The 24,492-nt window shown below is 45.1% G+C and overlaps 1 protein-coding gene across 5 annotated transcripts; it reads right to left on the bottom strand.

Annotated features, from left to right (window-relative positions):
- Positions 1-5,563: 5,563 nt before the first annotated feature.
- SNUPN (snurportin 1) lies at positions 5,564-24,492 on the bottom strand. 5 transcript variants are annotated; one of them, XM_042941362.1, is made up of 10 exons: positions 24,345-24,491; positions 22,727-22,790; positions 21,190-21,352; positions 19,375-19,522; positions 13,727-13,831; positions 13,411-13,507; positions 11,200-11,297; positions 9,290-9,367; positions 7,603-7,683; positions 5,564-6,154 (listed from the first exon to the last, which is right to left on the bottom strand). In XM_042941362.1, the coding sequence occupies exons 3-10, from the start codon at positions 21,345-21,347 to the stop codon at positions 5,834-5,836; spliced, it is 1,086 nt and encodes a 361-aa protein (XP_042797296.1). In that variant the 5' UTR covers positions 21,348-21,352; positions 22,727-22,790; positions 24,345-24,491; the 3' UTR covers positions 5,564-5,833. The 5 variants fall into 5 exon arrangements, with proteins under 5 accessions (XP_042797296.1, XP_042797297.1, XP_042797294.1 ...); XM_042941363.1 differs by lacking the exon at positions 24,345-24,491 and adding an exon at positions 24,050-24,299; XM_042941360.1 differs by lacking the exon at positions 22,727-22,790 and having other exon boundaries at positions 24,345-24,490.

The raw sequence follows: 24,492 nt of genomic DNA, 5'->3' as shown, positions 1-24,492 counted from the left end.
GAGTTCAAGCCCCACGTCGGGCTCTGTGCTGACAGCACAGAGCCTGGAGCCTGCTTCGATTCTGTGTGTCCCTCTCTCTCTGCCCCAGCCCACTCACATTCTGTCTCTGTCTCTCTCAAAAATAAATAAACATTAAAAAAAATTTTTTTTTTAAATAATAAACTAAAATCCAAAGCTCCTCTCAAACATTGCTCCAAAATATCTACTGCCTGTGGAAAAGATGTATTGTGCTATACACACATGTTTTGGCTATAAAAGATCCCCCAAAATTCTTACTGCTATTTTTCTAAAAGGCAAACAGACATACAGTAAATAAGTAAATAATACCGCTAACCAGGGTCTAGGCTATACATTTTTTTTCTTGTTTACTCATAGGCTAAATCTACCACCACTAGAATGGCTGAAGGTGAGCCCTGCAAGAAAGATGAAAAATCTTATCCCACGTAGATTACATTCCCCCATTACCCCAAATACTCTAGGGATCAGTCCTTACCTATTGCTGTTCTTGGCCATTTTTTGTTTTTTGTTTTTGTTTTTGTTTTTAATGAGAACATGAGCTGGCTCTTTCCTCATACAATTTTCTCATCTGACACCTTATGTGCCGCTCCCAAATCACAGGTTAATCAGTCACTATTCTATGTTACTTCCACACCTTACACCTGTGTCTAGAGTTTACTTAACACTCTAATTATTTGCTTCCTTGTCCATTTCTCCCACTAGATCATGAGTTCCTTGGGGGCAGGGATCATGTCTTAGTCATTACTCTTTCTTTAGAACCTAGCACAATATACAGTACCCAGTAGGTGGTACTGAATGTTTGCTAAAAGAATGGATCTGTCCTTTCTAGCCAACAAGGTCCAGTTTTTACCAGAGAATACCAAACTGGTTTGGTTACCTTGGAGACTTAGTTGCTTATGAGAAAACATTGGATATAAGAAGGAGGTACCATCTGAGTTCCACTGCTTTCACTCACTTTGACTTATGGGAGTCCAGAGCAGAATGGACAAATTAAGTCCACAAATAGACAGAACCTTGTTTGAACCAGTTTCAACTTCCTCCCTTATAAAAGCTTTTGTTAAAGTTGCCAAAGAGAAGCAGAACTGACAGACTGGAGTTTCATCTTTTATTTCCCGGGTCTGACTGGGGAGAAAACCTGCAGGGCCAAAGCAGAGGGAGACAGAGGGCAGACTTGAAGGACCGCCAGCCGGAGGGAAGGAAGAAGGGAGGAAGTTCACTACAAATGTTAATAGTCTGTGCCAAGTCTTAGCCAGAAGTACTATCCGGGTTTCAAATTTTGTCTCTTCTCATCTCCTGCTCAGTGAGACCCCTAATCAGCAAGATCATGACCTGAGCTGAAATCAAGAGTCCAGATACTTAACCGACTGAGCCACCCAGAAGCTCTGCCTGAGGCCATGCTTTTTCCTTTTTTAAGTTTATTTATTTATTTTGAAAGAGACAGAACCAGCAGGGGAGAAGCACAGAAATGGAGAGAGAGAATCCCAAGCAAGTTCCACACTGTCAGTGCAGAGCCCAACGTGGGGCTCAAACCATGAACCGTGAGATCATGACCTGAGCTCAAATCGAGTTGGATGCTTAACCCACTGAGATACCCAGGACCCCTGGGGGAGGCTATTCTTAATTCGTCTTCACTACTGCCAACCTCTCAGCTCTCCCAGGCCCTTCTTGCCTCTGCCTTGCAGTGGACCCACTGGGGAGGGAGCCCGGGGTAAGTCACAATCAAATCAAGACCCAAGACCAAACTTCTCAGGACTTGGTGGGAAACAAAATTTTTAAATGAATTTGGTTCTTTTTTTTTTAATTAAAAAATTTTTTTAATATTTATTTTTGAGAGAGAGACAAAATGTGAGTAGGGGAGGGGCAAAGAGAGGGAGACAGAATTCCAAGCAGGCTCCAGGCTCCAAGCTGTCAGCACAGAGCCCTATGTGGGGCTCGAACTCATGAACTGTGAGATCATGACTTGAGCTGAAGTCAGTTGCTTAACTGACTGAGCTACCAGGCACCCCTCTGTATTTTTTTTTAAAGAGAGAGAGAGCAAATGGGGGAGAGGGGCAGAGAGAGAGAAAGAGAATCTTAAGCAGGCTCTACACTCAGGGTAATGCCTGAGGCAGGGCTCGATCTCACAACCACGAGATCATGACCTGAGCCAAAATCAAGAGTTAGACACTTAACCAACTGAGCCCCACCCAGGCGCCCCTTAAAATTAGTTCTGTTTTTTTTTTTTTTTTTTTTTTTTTTTTTTTTTTTTTAATTTTTTTTTTTTTTTTTAACGTTTATTTATTTTTGAGACAGGGAGAGACAGAGCATGAACAGGGGAGGGTCAGAGAGAGGGAGACACAGAATATGAAGCAGGCTCCAGGCTCTGAGCTGTCAACACAGAGCCCGACGCGGGGCTAGAACTCACGGACCGCAAGATCATGACCTGAGCCGAAGTCGGCCGCCTAACCGACTGAGCCACCCAGGCGCCCCAAAATTAGTTCTGTTTTGATGTAAAGACTGGGTGTAATCACAGAATCCTAAGACAGGGCGGAATTCAGAAATCATTGTGTCTTACCAAAGCAAGCAGTCATACTGTTGCCAAAATCTCAAGGCTTTTCTCTACTTTTCCTGCCCTACATATCAGAAGGCATAAAACAAATGACCACATCTGCTTAAAAATATGTATTGTGAGGTTTTTACTCATTTCCTTGCTGGAAATCTATAGCTTCAATCCTGAAAAGTTTTCAGGTTGTCCTTTTAGGCACATTCACAGAACCACAGTTCATATTCTTAGAACTCTACAGTATATTCAACCACCCATTAGCAGTCCACCATATACCTCCACTCAGCCTCCTCTCCAGGGTCACTACTCTATGCAGTAGAGAAGAGAGGGGCTGTCCCTCAGACTGCCTTCTCATTCCAGTTCATCATTTCATTCACCCAACCAACACTAATTAATACAAGTGCCAGGCACAATGCCAGATGAATAAGACCAGGTCTGTGACCTCAAAGAACCTGCAATCTAATAGAGGGAGTACATAGTAAGGAATTTAACCTTGCTCAAAGGGAGGGTAGCCTTTGCTCTTGGTAGCCTTTGCCCTTGGCTCCTAGAAATAAGCTCTAAGCCTTTGGAATGTCCTAAAAAAGTGTTTACCTGGGGGTCTTTGGCCACACTAGACAGTCTAGCAATGTGATTGGGGGGAAATGAGGACTTTGGATCATGTGTTATCAGCTAGACCTCTGGAGAGGCTAGAGACTGGGGTCAGCCAATCAGGTCTATACGACCAAGTCCCAGTAAAAACTTTGGACACCAAGGCTCAGGTCAGATTCTCTGGTTGCCAATACTCCATGAGTACCATCACACACAGTACCCAGGAAAGTTAATGCTGTCCATGATTCCCCTGGGAGAGGACAACTGGAAGACTCGTACTTAGAATTTTTGGGACTCTGCCCCATACATTTCTTCCCTTGGCTAACTAATCTGTTTCCTTTCACTGTGACAAACTCTACCTGTGAGTATAACAGCTTTCAGCGAGTTCTCAGTTCAGTTCAGTGAGTTCTCAGCAACACCCTCTGCCTTTCTGAGGACAAAATAAATGAATTCCAGTGGATTCACTCTCTTTGTTCCTCTGCTTAAGATACAGATGCTTGGTGAGGAGCATGTGATTGGCCCATCTTGAGTCATGAGCCTGATGTTTGGCTAAAGGAAGGCAATTCCCCGAGATTATAGTCCCACCAGACCACACTGCATGGGGAAGAGATAATTCCACAAAAAAGAAACTGGTTGCTGTTCAGAAGCGTGGCCAGAAAACTAATATCCAATCACGACAACTTATTTACACGACCATCTTTGAAACAGGTGACAGGAGGTAGTTTTATAATTCATAAGAAATATGACCAGAAGACACATTCTATTCAGTGATTGATAATATTGGCTCCTTGGTTAAAAATAGAAGGGGCACTCCTCTAAGATACATCCTTTGATCTATCATTCAACAATATCAAGTTGTGCATGGTGATAAGTTTGGCTGGTATGTTCTGTCTTCCAAGAATGTCCTTTGAGGAAGCAGCCTCTCCAGACTGCTTATTTCTGAGCAGAGCGCGGCAAAGTCTCTATGATGCTAGCTAATATGCACAGCTCCTGAAATGATATAGTTGGCCTGCTAAGAGTACAAACTAGAGACTTCCTTTGGAAGATCATGTAGCATCTAGACAGCCGACAACATGCTTCTTGGCAAGAGGAGCACAATGTTCCTATTGCAGAATTGACCCAAATTCAGAAAAGAGTTTATTGATGTAGGCATGCTTAAATCTGCAGCCAGCAGGATCATGGTGGCGGGGGTGGGGGTGGGGGTGGGGGGGACAGTTGTCTTCTTTCTCCGATTTTACAGAGTCAGCTTGAGCAACTCTGTAAGAGCCCAACACTGAGGCAAGTTCCACTGGTGTGCTGAATTTGTGTGATCGGGCTCTACTTAACCACTTCTGCCCAGATCTGTTCCCAGAATTAATCAACACAAAGGAACAACTGCTAGTCAGACAAGATCTGACCTGCATCCCTCTGAAATTTTGTCCACAGGACACTAGTACTGCTGGACTAGAATAGTGAAGTCTTTTTGTCCAATAAAAGAAGTCCTAGAAAGGTGGAAAGCACTGTGAGAAGCAGATGGAGGCCACAGGAAATGGGACACATTTCCTGAACACACAGCAGAAACGAATTGGTTAGTTTCAGATACTATCTTCCACTGCCACAGCTGCCAAAGAGCCTACTTGACAAATCTGAATGGATCTGGCCGGCTCAGAGCTCTTCCATGACATCAAATCTAAAACCTCTGCAGAACACACAGGCCCATCTCTCTCTTCAGCCTCCTCCTGGGCAGCTCCCCAACCCTCGTTTAAACTTGAGCCGTGCTGAACCTGCTTCAGGTCCCAGAGGGAGTCCTGCCCTGCTCTGGAGGGTGCAGCTGCATACCCTGCTGCCTGTGTGAGAAAGTCCCGCTCTCCTGTCTGCAGAGCCCCTTCTGTCCTGCTCAGAACCTCAGTTCTGCTCCAACTTCCTCTATGGAACCTCCTCTGCTTTCCCGCCCCAAGCTCTATGCATCTTTCAGCCCTAAAGCAATGGTCTCAGCGTCCTGCTGGTGGGTGTCTTTCCTCACTGGACTGCGAACTCCTCAAGGGCAGACACCAAGTCCTGTCCCTATAATTCTCTACATCACGGGGGGGCCTAGCACAAGGCTTATCTTCTGGAAGGCGCAAATGTTTGTTGAAGTTGTGAATGAACTCCATTTGCATTTTATCTCTGGCAGTGTCTAAACCAAAGAAACTCACACTTCTCAGAAGAGGAAACATATTCAAATACCAAGAACTGCAGTTCCTGGTAAGACCTTTTAGAAAATGACGTTACTAACAGCAGCAACTGGAAACTCAGCAGAATGCTTAAGTGCTAAAAACAGTGCAATGGGCCAAGACTTGAACAGTCATGGTTTAGGTAGCCCGGGTTGGGGCGGGGGGAGGGGGAGGTAGGGGAGGGTCATGGCCATCTAAAGTTTTAAGAATCACAAACACCTTCTTTCTTAAGAATTACATATATTTACATTGTAGATATCTGGGATACACTTTTCACAGGAGTTACTTCTCAAATCCCAAATCCATCCAATCTGGAAACCGCCCTCAACTGTCTGAGCCAGCATTTCAGACAGGAGATAAGCTGTTTCCAGCTGGAGTGGCTTTGGAAAGTCCACTCTAAAATGAAGTCACCTGTTTGTTGTCATTGTCCTCCTCCCCAGCCTTCCTTCTGGGACCAAGCCCCATCCTGTGACTCCCCAAGGAGCCACCCTGTTTAGTTTTCCATGAGGCTCCCTGGGGGGTCAAGGCCATGGGGAGGGCTCTTCAGCTTGGGGGTAGACAGGTGTTCCAACTCATAGCGTCCACTCTCAGATGCCTTGTGTGTGACTTTCTCCTTCATGCCTTCCTGGCTCCTCTTGTGCTCAATAATCTGCTGGAGCTGCTGCCCAGCATATTCTGGCTTGGTGGTCAGTGGGCCAGCTGGCACGGCTACTCCAAGAACATCTGACACCATGTAGGGGCGCAGCCAGCCCACAAGAGGAGTGCTTCCAGGGCTGTAGTGGGTCTGCTTGTGGTAGAAGAGAAGTCCATCTACCTAGAAAAGGGGAAATCAGAGACCAAAGTGACTTCTGGGGCCATGTATTTCGAGGAGAGCCTATGCATATGGGGGCCGCTCTAATGGGCCAACTCTCTTTCCTGGATCACTGCCAGTGGAAAAAGAATCCTTGTTTCTCACACATGCAATTTCTCTACATGAAGAAATGACCTAGAAATCTAACTTTTAGAAAATAAAAACATAAACAGCACTTTCCTGTTTACAGGGTGCTTGCCTACCCACTACTTCACCCTCTTACCCACCATTGAGGGTGTTTAAGATGGCACTAGGGCTAGCTCTGGGGGCCTCCCCCAAAACCCAGGCAGTATGAAGCACAAATTCAATGTGAACCCAGGTCTTCTGTCCCCAGATCCCATGTACTTTTCAGTACTCAGATGTCTCTGTAATGGGGAATGTTCTCCACACAGGGCACAAACCAGGAGAACTGGACAGGCCCCTCCAAGATGCTGGACTGCTGAACACAGGGAAAACAGGCTGTCAAGAAGCCCTGTTCCCCACACCATTGTTGGCTGCCTGACCTCCCCCTAAATTATCTGCAAGCTATGTTCTGGGAAACTCAGTTTTTCTCAACGGGAAGACCTTCTACAGTCCCACATTTTCTTTTCCGTGATTCAGTGACTCATCTCTAAAAAGCATTTATTGTCACTGGGGCATAGGGTTATAAATAAAGATGGTGTTCTTACCACCTTCTTAATTGACTCTCAGAAATGAAGGCAACTCAGCCTTTGCCATTTCCTCATTTGGGAAGCTGTGATCCTTTTAACAAAATTATATCAAGCTCAAGCAAATACTTCTGCGTGACTAGGCAGAATTTTAAAGGGTACGATGGGCAAAGGAAAGTCTGTGTGTTGAGGCTGGAGAGGATAACTGTAGATTCTGAGGATGATAAAAGGTTGCTGAGAACTGAGGAGCTTCTAGAGACATGAGAATTTTGGTGCTAAATCGAGAAAGTTCTGGACAAACCAGGACAAGTTGGTCACCCTGCCTCCACACCACTGTTCAGAAAGCACTGCCATCCCCAGCCATCATTTGCTCTTGGGAGGAAGGAAGGATAAGGAGTTTGAACCCCTGTGGTCTGTCCGTCACAGGAGCTCCCAACTTTACAGTCAGCTATGGCAGCCAGGCTTGTGGCCGAAAACAGGCACCCCAGAAGGACCTAGGAATGGAAGCCTTGTCCCTCCCTGGGTCCCCACCTCTCCACCTGTAAAATGAGGGACACAGACGAGCAGCTTTGGCATTCTGATGTCTCTAACAGAGCAGAGCTGAGGCTCTGAAGGGCAGAGGCACATCTTTTTCCAGGAATCAGCTTTCAGCCCTTTTCTGATGCTTTGACACAGCAAAGTCAGAGGATATCCTAAGACATTGGGTAACCAAGCTCCCTGTGTCTTGCAATCCCATCAGAGCAATAAAGACAATGCTTGTGTTACCTCAAAAGGGAAATCCATTGACAGCACCTGACACAGGCTCTCAGGGGTACAAGGGAAATTCTTTAGTCCTACAAATTTAAACTAAAATATAAATTACAACAAAGAATTAGCACATGTTACAAATAATATTGGTTCTAGCAAGTAAAAACTGTATCAGAGAAAAAAAGTTCAGTCTCATCCTTCCCTACCTCCCCTCCCCCACCATATTACTGGGTTGGAGGTTCTCAACCTTGCTTTATCCACAAGAATCATCAGGGAAGCTCTTAAAAATCACTGAAGCCCATGCCTCACTCAGAGATTCTGGCTGAATTGGCCTGGGATGGGTCCCAGGCATTTTTTTTTTTTAAAGCTGTCCAGTTGAGTTTAACACACACCCAGGACTGAGAACCAGTGTCCTGTGCTAGGTTTAGGGGTTGTATGTTATTTTCGCAGCCATATGACAGTCCTACAGAAGGGCTAGAGAAGCCCCTTCCACATTAGCAAGGATTTTTAGACTGAGCAGTATAATAAAGTGATTAGGACTAAAACTCTAGTAAGTCAGATTGCTTGGGTTTGACTCCCAACTCTGCCAATCATTTCATCTGTATATGCCTCTGCTTTCCCATCTATAAAATAGGATAATGAAAGTATCTACCTCATGGGGGTTGTTGCACGGGTTCAATGACATAATACACGTAGAGTGCTTAGAACAACATTTCAGAGAGAGCAGCTCCTATGTTCCCCTTCCTCAATGCATGTTCTCCCAAGACCTTACCGATAACATCACTAGATACTGACCCCATTTATTGTCCTGTAACTGGTTATCCGATTGCTTTTAAAAGCGTTGCACAAAGTACAATCAAATGCCAATCTACAGGTGTTTGCTAATAAAATGCCCTGAAAATAGCTGTCGCATATTTAATCAGAGTGGATAGCAAAAGCACTTGGGCTTTCATCCTGGACTGTGGGATGTTGGGGAAGGTAGTCCCTCTCTGAGCTTACACTCTCATCTGTGAAAGGAGTCAGCTGACTAGATGAGGTCATTCTCAGCTCACATACAAGAGCAGAAGTTCTCAAAGTGGACCAGCAGTGGTCCACTGTGGACCAGCAGTACCAGCATCACTTGTTAGAAATACAAATTATCAGGCTTCACCCTAGCCCTACTGAATCACAAACACTGGTGAGGAGGGCCCAGGCATCTACGTTTCACCAGGCTTCCGGACGTTGCTGATGCACGTTACAGTTTGAGAACCACTGTACTGGAGTTCTAGATAGCATTATTCGAGATAGTATTATTCTAGATCACATTATTCTAGATAGCATTATTAATAATTATAAAATAATTAGCATTTTATACAACCACTATTTATTAAGTGTATACCATAAGTATGTTAAGAGAACCTGCACATTTGTATCACTTGGTTCTTAGAACAACTCTGTAAAGTAGGTGTTATTAACCCTATTACACAGATGAAGAAACTAAGGCTATATGAAGTCAGTAACTTTGTTAATTGTTAGTTAACGTTAGTAATTGTTAAAGCCAAAACTGGTTCAGATCTGGATGGCTGTTAAGCCCACACCCTTCCCATTATGCCATGCTCCTTCAAAATTAAAAAGATAAGTCCATTCATAATTATTATATTTAGATAACAGACCAGTCCAAACCAATCCCCATAGAGAATCCAGCAATCCTAACACCAGGCCTTACAGGATTGAGCTTGGTTTTCTCTCCCAGTCCTTCTTCTTCTGGTAACTTTGAATGCATCCAGTAGAACCGGAAATCAGTCTGCCACAGAGGAGGGAAACAGAAAGATGAAATGCTGCTCACATCAAATGATGATGTGAACAAACACACTCCATCCGAAATAGTCATGTAGTTTATGAAGATCTAAGCTCTTCTAGCATTGATCTCATGTCTCTTCAAACACTGCCATAAGGTCAGAAAGATACTTATATAAAATTTTTGGAGATTTTTTTCTTAAAATCCAATAGGATTTTTAATGGTAGTAGAGCTGATCACTGATCACTGAAGGCCTACTATGTGGCAGGCCCCATACTAAGGACTTTACACACCCTGATTAGTACTCAACCACCCTCTGAGAGCTGGATTACCATCATCTCCATTTTACAGGTGAGCACTCTGAGGCTCAGAGGGATTATATCATTTGCCCACAGAAAATACCATGGGTCCCAGGACTCTAACTCCAGAGCACATTATGTTAGCCTTTGTTTTATTTTAATTCTGAGGATTAGAAGCTACTATAGAGTTTTAACTTCTCATATATACTTCATTCTCTGAATTACTGGTATGTACCCTTCTGTAGCTATTTAGTACCTTTTGTTTCTTGTCCATTATTTTGCTTTTAAAAATTAAAAGAACAACAACACAGTTATTTCTATATATTATAGAAATATAGGTAGTTTTAGTTACCAAATTTATAAGTTGTGAATACATGTTATGAAACATCCTTCAACAGAATTAAAGGAAAATATGCTCTAGATTGAATTTATGAGATCTGGGTTTTAGGTGTGGCTCTGCACTTGAGCAAGGTACTTACCATCTGTAGCTCTTTGTTTCCGTTCCTGTACGATGAGGAATGACAACGGTACTCACCTTATAGAGTTCTTGTAAGGGCTTCAATGAGATAATGCTCACAAAGTGCTCAGCAGTACAAGCCTTGGCTATTATTGTTACGAATTCAGCAGCATTCTTTGGAAAATCATGCTTTGGCTAACGGCTATGGAAAGAGGTAACCTACAGTGACAACCCATGATTCTCAGACTTGGGCCTGCACAAGGATCGCCCGGAGCTCATTAAAACATGAGTTGACCCCAGGGTTTCTGACTCAGTAGGTCTGGGAACTTGCATTTCTAACCACATTGAGAACTACTATGATACACTAATTGACAGGGAACACAAAAAATCACTACTATAAAACTGGGACAGTGACAGGGCAGTGTTGGGAGCAGAGATGGAATCTGAGGGGCTGACCTAGCCTTACTCCGATGACTGCTACTGTCACTCCTAAGAATCAACAATCTCAGAAATATGCTGGCGGAAGGTGACGCTTCGGGGAGAATATCGGGGCCCCTTTTCACTTGGAAAATCTCCTTCCCGAGCAGGCCCCTCAGAGATTCGAGGCTTTCTGTTAAACCAAGGAGGTCCTGCTGTTTTCAGGGTCAGGATGTGGTTGTGAAGCAGTAGAGGTGGCCAGAGACTATTTGATGGTGACTTCATTCTACCTTCTCTTCCTTGTGCCACCTGCACAGGTACCATCCCCGCTGCCCACGGTCCTCCCCACCAGCAATCCTCCCACACTCCAGAGAGAGTGAGGGGGTGGCTGCAGCTTCTACAGAGTCCCAGCCTGCCCCTCCACTCCATTTCTCTCTTTTCTCCCCTCAAGATTTGCTGTACTTCCCTTAGTTCCTCCTCCTTCTTTTTTTAAAACAAAGCTAATTTAAACACACTCAAAGAGGCAAGGAACATTAGATAATGTTCTTGATATACCACATCCTGTGCATACCAAGAAGCTGGTCACGTACCAAACCCACATGCTGGGCCACTTTCCCAGGAGAGGAGAAAATAGGAGAAGACATGAGGAGACTATCAATCCCTACCTGGCAGTCATAAAAAGGGTGTCCCCGCCAGCACATCACATCCAGAACATAGTAGGTCTGGTTCACCTCGCTGTAAATGCAGTCCAGAATGGTGTAGTCTGGGGACACAGAGCAGAAAGTCACTACAGGGTTCCCTTTCCAATCAGAGTTTCTTAGGGAGAAAGTTCTTTATGGCCCTTTCTTTTTTATTTTATTTCAATTATTTATTTTGAGAGAGAAGGAGAGAGAGAGAATGCAAGTGGGGGGTGGGGGAGAGAGTGAGGGAGAAAGAGAGAATCCCAAGCAGGATCTGCACGGTTAGTGCGTGGACTCACGAACTGGGAGATCATACACTGAGCCAAAGTCTGACACTTAACCGACGGAGCCACCCAGATGCGCCTTCACGGCCCTTTCTCGCTCCTGGGCAGGTTAAGGGCAACTCGAGGTAGGACAGCATGAGTGGGATCAAGGCAACTCTTAAGCCAGGTGGGAATTTTGAACTTTTATTTTCTGTATTTAATTATTTATTGACTTTAATGTTTATTTATTTGGAGAGGGTGGAGGAGGGGCAGAGAGAGAGGGAGACAATAGAATCCAAAGCAGGCTCCAGGCTCTGAGCTGTCAGCACAAAGCCCGACGCAGGACTCGAACTCATGAACTGTGAGATCATGACTTGAGCTGAAGTCAGACGCTTAACTGACTGAGCCACCCAGTGGCCCTATTCTGAACTTTTCAATAAACTGGAACATTTACTCACCTTAGAAAAACTCCAGTCCAAAAGGCAAGTAATCTTCCATTTGAATTTACATGCCCTTTTGAGTTCCTATTGTAAGTACTATGATCTGCGTGGAATATTACCTGTAAGTAATTCTTGCCTTTAAGGACCTTATAATCCAGTGCTCGCTTTGGCAGCACATATACTAAAAACCTTACAATCCAGTGAAGGAGATAAGATGATCATAGAGAAGAGAACTGAGAGCTGAGCTGTACAACACGACCTAAGAGCAACAGGAATTCCGGAGGAGCGAGATCAGAGCAGCAGGCGATGCTGCATGGAAGAGATGGTATGTGAACACAGTCTTCTGAGATCAGAGGGTTAAAACAATAGGGTAGAGGGGAGGTGGGAGAGCATTTCAGGCTGGAGAACTGATGTGCCATGAGCAAAGGTGTAGAGGTGAAATGAACATGGTACATGTGGGAAGCAGGGAGGCAAGCCAGCTGAACAAAGCTAGGAGTGGGTATATCGCGGAGGGGAAAGACATGAGGATGGGTGAACCAAGGCTCATGTGTGAGAGGTTCTGAAAGCCAGTAGAAAAGCCTGGGCTCAGTACCAAGCACACAAGGAACCACCGAGGGAGCCTGAGCACGCAGAAAAGAGAGCAGGCCTCAGGCCCAGCTCTGCCACCTTCTCCATGAATGACAGTGAGCAACTTATTTAACCTCCATGATCTTTATCTCCTCAGCCGAGCTCAGGTTAGAGGGAGAGGCTAAGGTTTGGACGATGATACAGGAGAAAATATAGGAGAAAAGGGAATTTAGCAGGAAGCCCCAGCAACAGTTTATTATACTTTACACTCAGCGTTCTGAGGGACCTTTTCCCTCAAAACTGCTCGGGTCACCTTGTAATGGATGTCTGTGGGAAGGGTGTGTTGACTTTAATCCAGGGATTTGTTGCCCAGTAGGCCTCACAGGGCTGCATCTATTCTGCAACTGAGGAGGCCTGACCTTGAAGAAGATAGCCTGAATCCAGATATACAGTTTCAAAGGTATGCTTTCAAAGTGAGTCTTTAGAGGCCCCCGGGTGGCTCAGTTGGTTGAGCACCTGACATTGGCTCAGGTCACGATCTCACAGTTTTTGAGTTCAAGCCCCACATTGGGCTTGCTGCTCTCAGTGTAGAGAGCCTGCTTCAGATCTTCCGTTCCCCCCTCTCTCTGTCACTTCCTTACTCCTGCTCATACTCTCACTCTCAAAAATAAATAAAACATTAAAAAAAATTTTAAAAAGGGAGCCTTTAAAATACATAACCAAGGAACTTCTACTGTCTTTTACGAATTGTAAAACTTAATAAACAGGGGCATCTGGCTGGCTCAATTGGTACAGCATGTGACTCTTGATCTCGGGGTCATGAGTTCGAACCCCTGTTGGGGGTAGAGATTACTTAAATATATATATATGTATTTCAAAAAAAATTTTTTTTTAAACTTAATAAATAGATAATTTTATGTAGGTACCTTTTGCTGTCGCTGAGTTTTGCCTGTTGCCTCCTGGCAGCAGGGAAGAAAACCTGTTGACACGGTAACCACTCTTGGTGTAGGCACTGGTAAAGCCCTGTGTGGGAAGTTACCATTCCCATTAGGCATCAGGTCTCCTCACCCTCTTGCCTCACAATCTGCAGGTATCATCAGCGCAAAGATGGCTCTCGACAAATCCCTCCTGCAGAAAAGCCTTTCAATCCCCATGCCAGGTGTAGATGAGGAACACGAAGTGCAGAGAATCCTTCCCACTACAGACTAGGCATGCTGGTATAGGGAGGGGGCCACTACTCACCCTGGAGGCCACGATCAGGGCTCTTTTTCCAACAGGGCACACGACCACAATCCATTCCTGCCCCAGATCTGAAGGGACGTCAATCAACCACTCAGACAGCATCAACTGGGAACACCAAAAAATGGCGTTAAAAATCAACAGGGGTGGGGTGCGTGGCTGTCTCAGTCTGTGAAATATGCGAATCTTGATCTCAAAGTTGTGAGTTTGAGCCCCACGGTGGGTGTTGGAGATTACTTAAAAAAATATATATATATTAAAAAGAAAAATCAGCAGCGGTGTGCTGCTGCGACATCTGCACCAACAGAAAGTTCATATCCTATATATATAAAGTGAGAATACATGTAGGCTGACAGTGGACCTGCACCCGCTTGCTCTTAGTTGACTTGTCTCAACTGACACTGACTCAATGGAGGCTGCGTGAACTTCACTGTGAACTTCAACTTCTCTCCTCATCTTCATTTCCTGCATCCATAATTCTTACTACCTTGCTTCCTGTGTCTGGGTGACGGGACCCTCTTCCTCATCTTACTTTGTCCATCTGCCTGCCGTTCTCATAACTATTATGTTCTAGGAGCTATAACCTCAGAGATGAATAAGGTCCCTGACCTTGAGATGCTCTTAATCTAGATCATTTCTCAAACTGGTGACCCCAAATACCTTACCAAAAGATTTTGGGAAAACTGCCTTAAAAAACGGGGGTGGGGGGACACGGGTGGCAAAATGAATCTGCAAAGATGAACTCTTCCACTCATGGCTCATAATCCCTCCCATCTACACAGAGACTGGCCTATCAACTACTCCCTCCCACGGAATCTCTCATCTCTCCTTCCCCTTGGCCCACAAAATGCTCAAGCCCTAATCATAAAAAACAAAACAAAAATGAAAACCTTTAATCACTGCGTTTCTGTTAAACTATTCTACTTTCTCCTTTTTAAAACAACTTTATATTTCTTTTCTTTATTTAAAGTTTATTTATTTTGTGAGAGAGAAAGCACGAGTGGGGAAGGACAGAGGGAGAGGGAGAGAGAATCCTAAGCAGGCTCCGCACCGTCATCACAGAGCTTGACTCAGAGCTCAAGCTTATGAACCACAAGATCATGACCTGAGCTAAAATCAAAAGTCGGACACTTAACCGATTGAGCCACCCAGGCGCCCCAACAACTTCATATTTCTTGATGCTGCCCTCCCGCCCACTCTGACACCCTCAGTCCAGATTTGCAGCCCTGCCAACAGCCCTGCCAACAGCCCTGCCAACAGCCATCAGTGACCTCCTCTCTCTCTTCCCTCTCCCCCACCTTATCCTCCCGGCTCCACTCCTGGTGTGACACTGCTTGTCATCACCTCTTTGTCCTCCTTGACGCATGTTCCCTTAGCCCCATGACACGGTGCTATTCTTTATCCTGCCAAACATTCCTCCAAATGCTCCCCCAAAGCAATGTAGAGAATGTTCAGGAGGCTGTTTTAGGTTCCCCTTCTTTTCTCTTAGATGCTGCCCCACTGGGGCTGGACCGCATTATGTTTGCAGTCTCACCTGCCATTTCTGAGAGGACACCTCCTAATTCTCCTTCTTTTTCATTTCCAAATTGCTTTCTTTTCCTCCAGACCCATATTTGCACCTGTCCAGGAGGTATCTCTTTCTCTGCTTGCTCTCTCTGTACCTTAAACTCAATGTACCCAAAACAGGATTCACTGCCTTTGGTCACCCAAGTACCTTCCATCCCTGAAACCCCCCCTTTCTCTTTCTACATCCTGTAGCCCTGTTAATAGCAACACCACTCTCTGTTACCGAATCTTAAACCAAGGCGTAATCAACACTTCCTTAAAGAATGGTACTGCTACAACACCAAAAGCACAAGTGACAAAACACAGGAGCTATAAATAAGACTACACCAAAATTTAAAACTTTAGTGCTGCCACTGATACCAACAGCAAAATAAAAAGATAACCCACAGAATGGGAGAAAATATTGGAAATTATGTATCTGATAAGAGACTTGTATCTAGAATATATAAAGAACTCTTACAACTTAATGATAAAAGGCAACCCAATGAAAAAGGGGCATAGACATTTCTCCAAAAAAGATATACAAATGGTTAATAAGCATGTGAAAACGATGCTGGATATCATTAGTCATTAGGGAAATGCAAATCAAAACCCTGAGACACAACTTCACACCCACTAGGGTGGCTCTACTCACAAGGATGGACAATATCAAGCACTGGCAAGGTGTGGAGACACTGGAGCCCTCATACACGGCTGGTGGAAATGTAAAACATTGTAGTCACTTTGGAAAACAGCCTGACAGTTCCTCAAAATGTTAAACACGGAGTTACCATATGACCTAGTGATTCCATTTCCAGGTATATACCCAAGAGAAATGAAAACATATCCACACAAAAACTTGTGTGTGAATGTTCACAGAAGCATTATTCACAATAGCCAAAAAGGGAAACAACTCTAATGGTCACCAATGGATAAATGGATAAACAAAGTGTAGTATATCTATACAATAGAAAAGATTTTTTTAATGTTTATTTATTTTTGAGAGAGAGTGAGCACAGCGGGAGAGGGGCAGAGAGAGAGGGAGACACAGAATCCAAAGCAGGCTCCATCCAGGCTCTGAGCTATCAGCACAGAGCCCGGCGTGGGGCTCGAACTCATGAACCCCAAGATCATGACCTGAGCTGAAGTTGGATGCTTAGCTGACTGAGCCACCCAGGCGCCCCAACAGAATATTATTTGGCAATAAAAAGAAATGAAGTTCTAACACATGCTCTAACACAGATGAACCTTGAAAACCTTATGCTAAGTGAAGAAAACCAGGCAAAAAGGGTACATCTTGTATGATTCCATTTATATGAAATGTCTAGAAGAGGCAAATCCATAGAGAAAGAAAGTAGATTACTGATTGCTAAGGGCTGGGGGAAAGGAAGAATGGGAACTGATTGCTGATGGGTATGAGGGTCCTTTTTGGGGTGATGAAATGTTCTGGAATTAGATAGTGGTAACAGTTGCACAGCCCTGTAAATATATTAAAAACCACTGAATGTGTCAAAACCCTGTAAATGTGTGAATTGTATGGTATGTGAATTTATCTCAAGGCTGTTTAAAAAAATAGTACCTAATACTTGTGGGGCTCCTGGCTAAGTATTTAGGGTATACTATCTCATTTAATCCTTCTAACAATCCTATGAAATAGTACTGTAAATATCCTCATCTACAGATAAGAAACCAGAGATTTAGAGAGGTTAAGTAACTTGCTTAAGGTCAACAAAAAGCCTGGCTTTGAGGTCAGGTCAATGTGACTTCAGAGCTTAAACATTTAACCACTTCTCATATTGCCTCTTCTATCCAATCTACTGTTAAATTCCATCTGTTCAACCTGGCAATACTTCTCATATTCATGACCTCATTTTCTTTACACCTTCACTGCCTTCAGCACTCATCATCAGATGGTTTTAGCAAAGTTAAGCTCCCTACTACAGTCTCTCTCTTCCAGACCCTTTTATATACACTGATGGGCATGTCATACAAAGTATCAACTCTGTCCCTGGCTCAACAATTCTTGGTGGTTCCCCGAAATCTAAACCATAGTCTAGGGGGACCTGGGTGGCTTAGTCAGTTAAGCATCCAACTCTTGATTTTGGCTCAGGTCATGATCTCATGGTTCATGAGTTTGAACCCCAAGCAGGGCTCTGTGCTGACAGTGTAAAGTCTGCTTAGGATTCTCTCTCTTCCTTTCTCTCTCTGTCCCTCCCCTGCTCATGCTCTCTCTCTCTCAAAAGAAAACAAAACAAACAAAAACCTTAAAATCAGTAAATAAATAAATAAATAAAGTCTAAACTCTTGCACATATTTCTTTGTTTTTAAACGTTTATTTATTTTGAGAGAGAGAGAGAGAGAAGGAATCCCAAGCAGGCTCCTTGCTGTCAGCACAGAGCTGGACATGGGGCTCGAACTCATAAGATGTGGGATCATGACTTGGGCCGAAATCAAGAGTCCAAAGTTCAATAGACTGAGTCACCTAGGTGCCCCAAACTCAGGGCTTTTGTACTTCCCAGAATGAGTCATTTTTAAAGGATGTAATCTTTTCTAAAGGTGTAATCTCTCCACCTAGGTGGGGCTCAAATCCATAATCCCAAGGATCAAGAGTCATGTGCTCTATTGACTGAGCCAGGCAGGCACCCCTCCTGCACCTATTTCTGCTGTATTCCTTCCCCTAAGCCTATGCTGCTCTATCCTTACTGGCCTGCATACTGCTCTCAACACACCATATACTCCTCCCACCTCAGGGCTCTTGCTCATCCTGTTCCTGCTGCCTGGAATGCACCTCTGCCTATCAATGTCCTACTCATGCTTCAAACCTGCCTCCTTGTTCATTAACCTTTTCCTGATTTCACAACCCTACTTCCTTCCCTGTTGGAAGTTAATCTCACTTTCTTGTAGCAAAAACCACAATCTCCACTTATTTCGGGAGCACAGGGGCCATTTCTGGCCCTTGTCTACCTTCCCACACACAGCCTAGCTTAATACAGGGCAGGGCCTTCAAAAATGCTTGCTGAATAGAACTGAACTATACTCTGTCATAAAGGATGTTATCCATGCTGTAGTTGGGGCACAGAAAGAAGATGGGAGTGTGTGCACCCAGAAACCATATTCTAAAGGTGGGAAAGGATTCTGAGGTAACAAGACACTTGGGTTATAGAGAGAAGAATATAATAGAAAGGTAGATGCCCAATCCCACTTGGACCGATACCCTGCCTTCTAGAATACCTGGACTGCCTGAAGCACTGAACAGTTTCCATGCCTGCTTCTCCTATGGCTCCACAAACCACACCAGTTTCTTTCTGCAACCTACAGGCCACTTAGTCACGTTTGTTATAGTCAGCCGTTGTTTTACGGCCTCAACCTTACGTAGGCCAATTGGCTGGCTGGGGTGGCCGTGCAGGCTCCTCATATTCAAGGGCAGCTGTACTTCCCACCTTGCACCATCTGAATGTGAAGATCCAAGACTGGCATGGTAGTCCCTTGCTTGGGAAAGACGACCAACCTAGGAGATGGAGTGGGGGCAGTGCTGGACTGGGCAGGCCCGATCCGGAACCGCTTTACAGCTACCACTAAGAAATGACAAGTGCATGCAGTCTGTTAGTGTATCAATAGCTCAGAGGTCTTCTGCAGCAGGCCGGTGGCCTTTGGTTATCGTAGGGTGTAAAAGTTCTCAAACCCACCAGCCACAGCCTCCCTCCGTGACCCCCAGTCAGCACATGGCACTGTAAGCCATCTCTTTCCCTAGTCCATACACTTCATGCACAGCAGCAGCTTCTTTGCTATCCCCATTCCTTTCTCCCGTCTCCTCCTCTTTTTTTTTTTTTAATGTTTACTTTATTTTTGAGAAAGAGAGAAAGAGAGAGAGAGAATCAGTGGGGAGGCGCAGAGAGAGGGAAACCGAGGATCCGAAGCAGGCTCCGTGCTAACAGCAGAGAGCCCGATGTGGGGGCTTGAACTCATGAACCTCGAGATCATGACCTGAGCTGAAGTCAGATACTCAGCTGACTGAGCCACCCAGGTGCCCCCTCTTCCTCCTCTCTTTATGGCAACATTTCCTTTAGTGGGATTTGACCTGGCCTCACCTCCTCTGGACTACTCACTTGATTAGCATAGCGTTTTGGTAACTTCTTGCCAGTGTCAACATCCATCTCTTCATCATCTTTTTTATCATCTTCTTCCTCACTCTCCATCCCTGTCCAGTCATCTTCAGCCAGTCGTCTGGCATGGTTCACGTAATCCAGCCGCTTGCTGGAGGAAAGAATGCACAAGGACAGGCCTTTATGTCTCATAGGAAGACCCCCTACAATGTGACAAGTTTAGCTTAATTCAAAGGGCCCAAGTTCAAGAGACCCTGGGGATTCTAGTGGAAGAGATGGTAGATTTTCCTTCATAAGGCTAAACTAGTCATGGCCCCCTCACTGGTCCTAGATAGGAAGCACCCTCTGAACCCACTCAGCCTTCCTCAGAATTTCTTAAAAACGGGCAAAGTAAAACGTTGAAAGGAATTTTCAAGGTTCACTAGCTGGAAAAGCCGACCCCACTCCCACCCACCCCATTCCAGACTCCCACACCTCTACCCAGGTGAGAGCTGACACTTTCCTGCCTGGCAGGCATCTAGTCCAAAGGCCCTGGGTGATTGAAGAGAAGAATCACTGAGACGTGGTGAGGAGTTTAAAACAAGGACCACTTCTGGGATTTTCCAACTTCCATAGCTTTCTGAGGAGCGGCCAGGCCTTCTTCTAGTTCTTATCTAAATTTCAAAACAGGCCTCTTAGCTTACGATTTAATCTATCTTTTACTTGTTTTTGCTTTATTGTTATCCTTCTCTCTTTTGAAAAAAACTACGTATTCTAGAAAGCTTGGGCAATTAGTTAAGAAAGAATAAGAACCGTTTGGAACCTAATTGTTCCAAAGTGATCTGTAGATACCTCGTAACCTCCTGCACTTGGTTCCCTCAATGCTAAGGCAAGAAATCCACTACGGAGGCAGTGAGACCAGCTCAGCCGGTTCTCCTCAGATACTCTCAGACACATGAGTTCTTGCACATTCACGTGAGGGTGCACACCAGAGAGGCGTATGAAAGCACGATGGTGTTTTAATTCAAGAATAAGGAAGGGGGCACCTGGTGGCTCAGCTGGATATGCATCCAACTCTGTCTCAGGTCATGATCTAGAGGTTCATGAATGTGGGCCCTGCGTTGGGCTCTCTGCTGTCAATACAGAGCCTACTTCCTCTGTCCTCCTCTCTCTGCCCCTCCTCCCCCATCCCCTCTTTCGCTCAAAAATAAATAAACATTAAAAAAAAATTAGTTCTTTCTAATCCTCTATTCCTTATTACCCAGAAAAGGCCTGTGTTGTACTCAGAATACAAGGATAGGCCCTGATTTCAGAGCAGCCCAGCCTCAGACACTCCTATCCTGCTCTCTTCCCCTGCTTGCTCATCTTGGCATTGAGAATTAAGTGTATGGAAGACATTTCCTCAGATTCCCTGTGGAATTATTTGTATTGAATTCTCAAGGGCTCCACGGAAACATTCGGGCTGAAGGCAGACAGGAAGACCACACCAATGCCAGGATTCAGAGTGCAGAAGCCACACAGGGAATGTGGGGAGTGGAAGTCTGGGTGTGGCCTTCCCAAGTCCCTAAATCGCAAAGCTCAATGCTGCTGCCAGGGAAAAAAGAAAAATTTAACCAAATAACTGAGCTTTTGCTTTCAAACTTCAGCCTTTCCCTACGTCTCCATCTTTTCCTAAGCTCTGGGTATAAAGGATGTCTACCTCTGCCAGGATTTACCCCTCCCAACCTCATGGGCAAGGTGTACCTACTAAGGGTCTACTTCAAAGAAACAAGCCTAGAGCCTCCTGATTGGAGGCTCCCAGCCTGGAAAGAGAAAGCAAAGAGTTAAAGCATCCCTTACGATTTCTGCAGTTCCAATAGTCGGCGGCGCCGCTCACTCTGCTCCAAGGAACTGTACTTGGACTTGTACTGGGACAGGCGGGGGTGTGGGGCAGCTGTGCTGTTCAGATCTTGAGACACAGAAAAGCTACTGGCCAGGGCTTGACTCAGCTCTTCCATCTTCCCTACAAAGGAAAACATAAGAAAATGGTTCATTCATTTCATATCACCTCCTGTGTACAGGCAGTTATGATGTAACATGATGGCTACATTCCTAAAAAAAACTCACTTGATCCAAAATCACAACTGTTTCCATGGGGAGAGAGGAAGTTAAAGGGTAAACGAGTTATATATGAGCATAACATTAATTCCTGCAGATATTTCAATATTTATCATCTTGATAGCTCTCAGTGTACCGATATAAACTTATATATACATCAAGACAAATCAAGTTCACCCTGCTAACTTTTGCTTTGTCATTCATCACCATTAGCCCGTCACTAATTTCTTTTTACCATCATTGATGTCCAGTGATATGATCAAGTACCTAATTTTTTCCTGAGTAGTTCTAAATAGCCATTACTCAATAACTTTTAATATTAATATAACTTTTTAAAAAATGCACACATTTTATTTTATTTTATTTTAGAGAGAGAGACAACGGCGTGAGCAGGGGAGAGGGCTATGGGAGAGAGAGAGAATATCAAGCAGGCTCCACACTCAATTCAAAGCCTGACGTGGGGCTTTGATCCCATAGCCCTGAGATTATGACCCGATTCAAAATCAAGAGTTGGACACTTAATTGACTAAGCCACCCAGGTGTCCCTATTTTATTTTTTTAAGTAAGCTCTACACCCAATGTGGGGCTTGAACTCACCACAAGATCAAGAATAGCGTGTTCCACCAACTGAGGCGGCCAGGCACCCCTCTAATATAACTTTCCCTTTAAAAAAAAATTTTTTTTTAATGTTTATCTATTCTTACAGAGAGAGGCAGAGAGAGGGAGACACAGAATCTGAAGCAGGCTCCAGGCTCTGAGCTGTCAGCACAGAGCCCGATGTAGGGCTCGAACCCATGAGCAATGAGATCATGACCTGAGCCAAAGTTGGATGCTTAATTGACTGAGTCACCCAGGGGTCCCTCTAATATAACTTGCTGATGCAGATTTTACCCAACTGTTGTTTAACTTTCTAATAAATGCCAACTTACGTTAGAAAATTTAGCTCCAGGAGAAATACTGGTCCTGAGCCCTTACAGCAAGACAAGAGGAGCCCCAATCCCAAACCTGGCAGTTGCTTTCTCATTGTATATTTTGTTTTGTTTGTCTGTTTGTTTGTTTGTTTGTTTGGAGTGGACAAAAGGAAGGTTTCAGGGCTACCTATGTAGGACTCACTTGTCAAAGAGCTAGATGTAGAAGGCTACCTACCAGTTAACACCAAGGTGTGTGAAAGACTGATATGTGGTACATTTGGGAGATGGAGTAGATTGGAGACAGAGTACCCAGGTGTGCCCTAAAGAATGGGAGTAGAGAGAAAGAGGTGAATTCACACGTCACTCACCTTTCTGTGAATGAAGGTATGAAGGGCATAGGAGCTTAGCTAAGGGTTAAAGGTGTGCCTCAGACTGTAAGAAAAAAGAACATTTAGGAGAAATCAGACTCACAAAGCTGGGCTGGCCTAACCCTTTAGGTGTAGTATAAAACAGAAGGCATCCTCAGTGCTTAAACTCCACCCCAGGCCAGGTCCCACTGCTCTGAGCACCAAAACCAACAGGTTCATTCCAGAGCCTCCATGGTTAATAACAACATTATGGGTCTCTATTTGGCAATGAATTACTTTCCATTGCACATTTGAAGTCAGACCACCCCCCCCCCTAATTTGCAGCATTTTTTTTTTTTTTAATTTGAGAGGAACTTAAAATAAATTGTGGTTAGAAACTCATGACATAAAATTTACCGTCTTAACCATCTTAGGTTACAGTTCAGTAGTGTTACGTACATTCACATTGTTGTGCAACCAATTTCCAGAACTCTTCTCATCTTGCAAAACTGAACCTCTATCCTCATTAAACATGAAGGGAACTTTTTCTTAAATTTAAGATTGACATATTACTGGTATGGTTTTGAGGTGAATCTTTTTTTTAATTAAAAAAATTTTAATGCTTATTTATTTTTGAGAGAGAGAGAAAGAGTGCAAGCTGGGGAGGGGCAGAGAGAGGGGGACAGGATCCAAGGCAGGCTTCACGCTGTCCTCGCAGAGCCCGATTGTGGGGTTCCAACTCACAAACCACGAGATCCTGACCTGAGTCAAAGTCGGAGGCTTCACCGACTGAGCCACCCAGGTGCCCCAGTGAATCTTAACATACATGTAATGCAACCAGGGTGGCCATTTGTGGTTGAGCTGGGTGATGATTACGTGGGATTCATAATGGTATGCTATTTTCCGTATTTTCCTGTACTTGTGTACACGTCTAAACACTTCTTTAACACAATCTTTTAAAGAATTCCTGATGTCCTCGGCTTGCCAAAGTAATGACCAAATCTGAAATACACTCATTAGGCCTTGCCATGCTTTTATCTTGGTGTGGCCTCCCGTTCCGCCAAGAATCACAAAATCATTACACACGCCTTGGATACTGGGGCGGCCCTCTGTATCTTTGTGGCTGTTCTTGGCGGGCTCCTGCTCTTTCAACCCATTCCTTGGATGGGGCTGCCTCCAAGGGTCCTGACCTTAGCCCGGGTGGTCTCAGCCAGACTCACGCGCGTCCCCTACTGCCTCTGCCGCCTCCTCCTCCCCCCTCCGCCGCCCCCGCCTCCCACTCCCCAGGCGGGGATCTATGCCTCCACTACTGCTTCCACGGGGTTCCAGCCCCGGGGACACTACCTGCTCCACTCGGTCCTCCTCCCCGCCACAGCCCCGCATTGCCTTTCTCTAGGAGCGCGGCCCCCTAGGCCTTGCACGATTCGCCCCTCCCCCACAAAAAGTCCCTGAGGGGTCCTGGCCCGACCGCCTGTAACAGAAGAGCGGCAGCGCGCCCAACGGGAGCCTGAGCCTGGCTTTGCCTCTCCAGGGGACGCCTCGGGAGTCCAGGAGTACCAGCCGGCCAGAGGGAGAAGCAGCCGGGCGCCGAAGGGCAATTCGGGAGCCGGCGGGGCCCAGGCTCGAACCCAGGACTCACCAGGAGGAGGTGACAGTTCCAGGAGCCGCGGCCACTGCTGACCGGGGCAGACCAATCAGCTGCTCAGGGAGGGCCGGGCCCACCCTTTTGGCCGCTGCCGCGCCGCCGGGCCCACCCGCCGCGCGCCGGGAGTTTCCGGCTCCGCCCA

This window comes from Panthera leo, chromosome B3 (assembly GCF_018350215.1).
Source record: "Panthera leo isolate Ple1 chromosome B3, P.leo_Ple1_pat1.1, whole genome shotgun sequence".
In the NCBI taxonomy this organism is placed as follows: domain Eukaryota; kingdom Metazoa; phylum Chordata; class Mammalia; order Carnivora; family Felidae; genus Panthera; species Panthera leo.
This window is presented reverse-complemented; position numbering and strand designations above follow the sequence as displayed.

Bases quoted from the DNA above. Each gene is read 5' to 3' on its own strand.
- SNUPN (XM_042941362.1), bottom strand. From the start codon at position 21,347: ATGGAAGAGCTGAGTCAAGCCCTGGCCAGTAGCTTTTCTGTGTCTCAA. The intron at 19,523-21,189 runs GTAAGGGATGCT...TCTTTCCTCCAG, and splicing joins CTATTGGAACTGCAGAAATC to CAAGCGGCTGGATTACGTGA. The intron at 9,368-11,199 runs GTAGGGATTGAT...CCTCTGTGGCAG, and splicing joins ACCCTTTTTATGACTGCCAG to ACTGATTTCCGGTTCTACTG.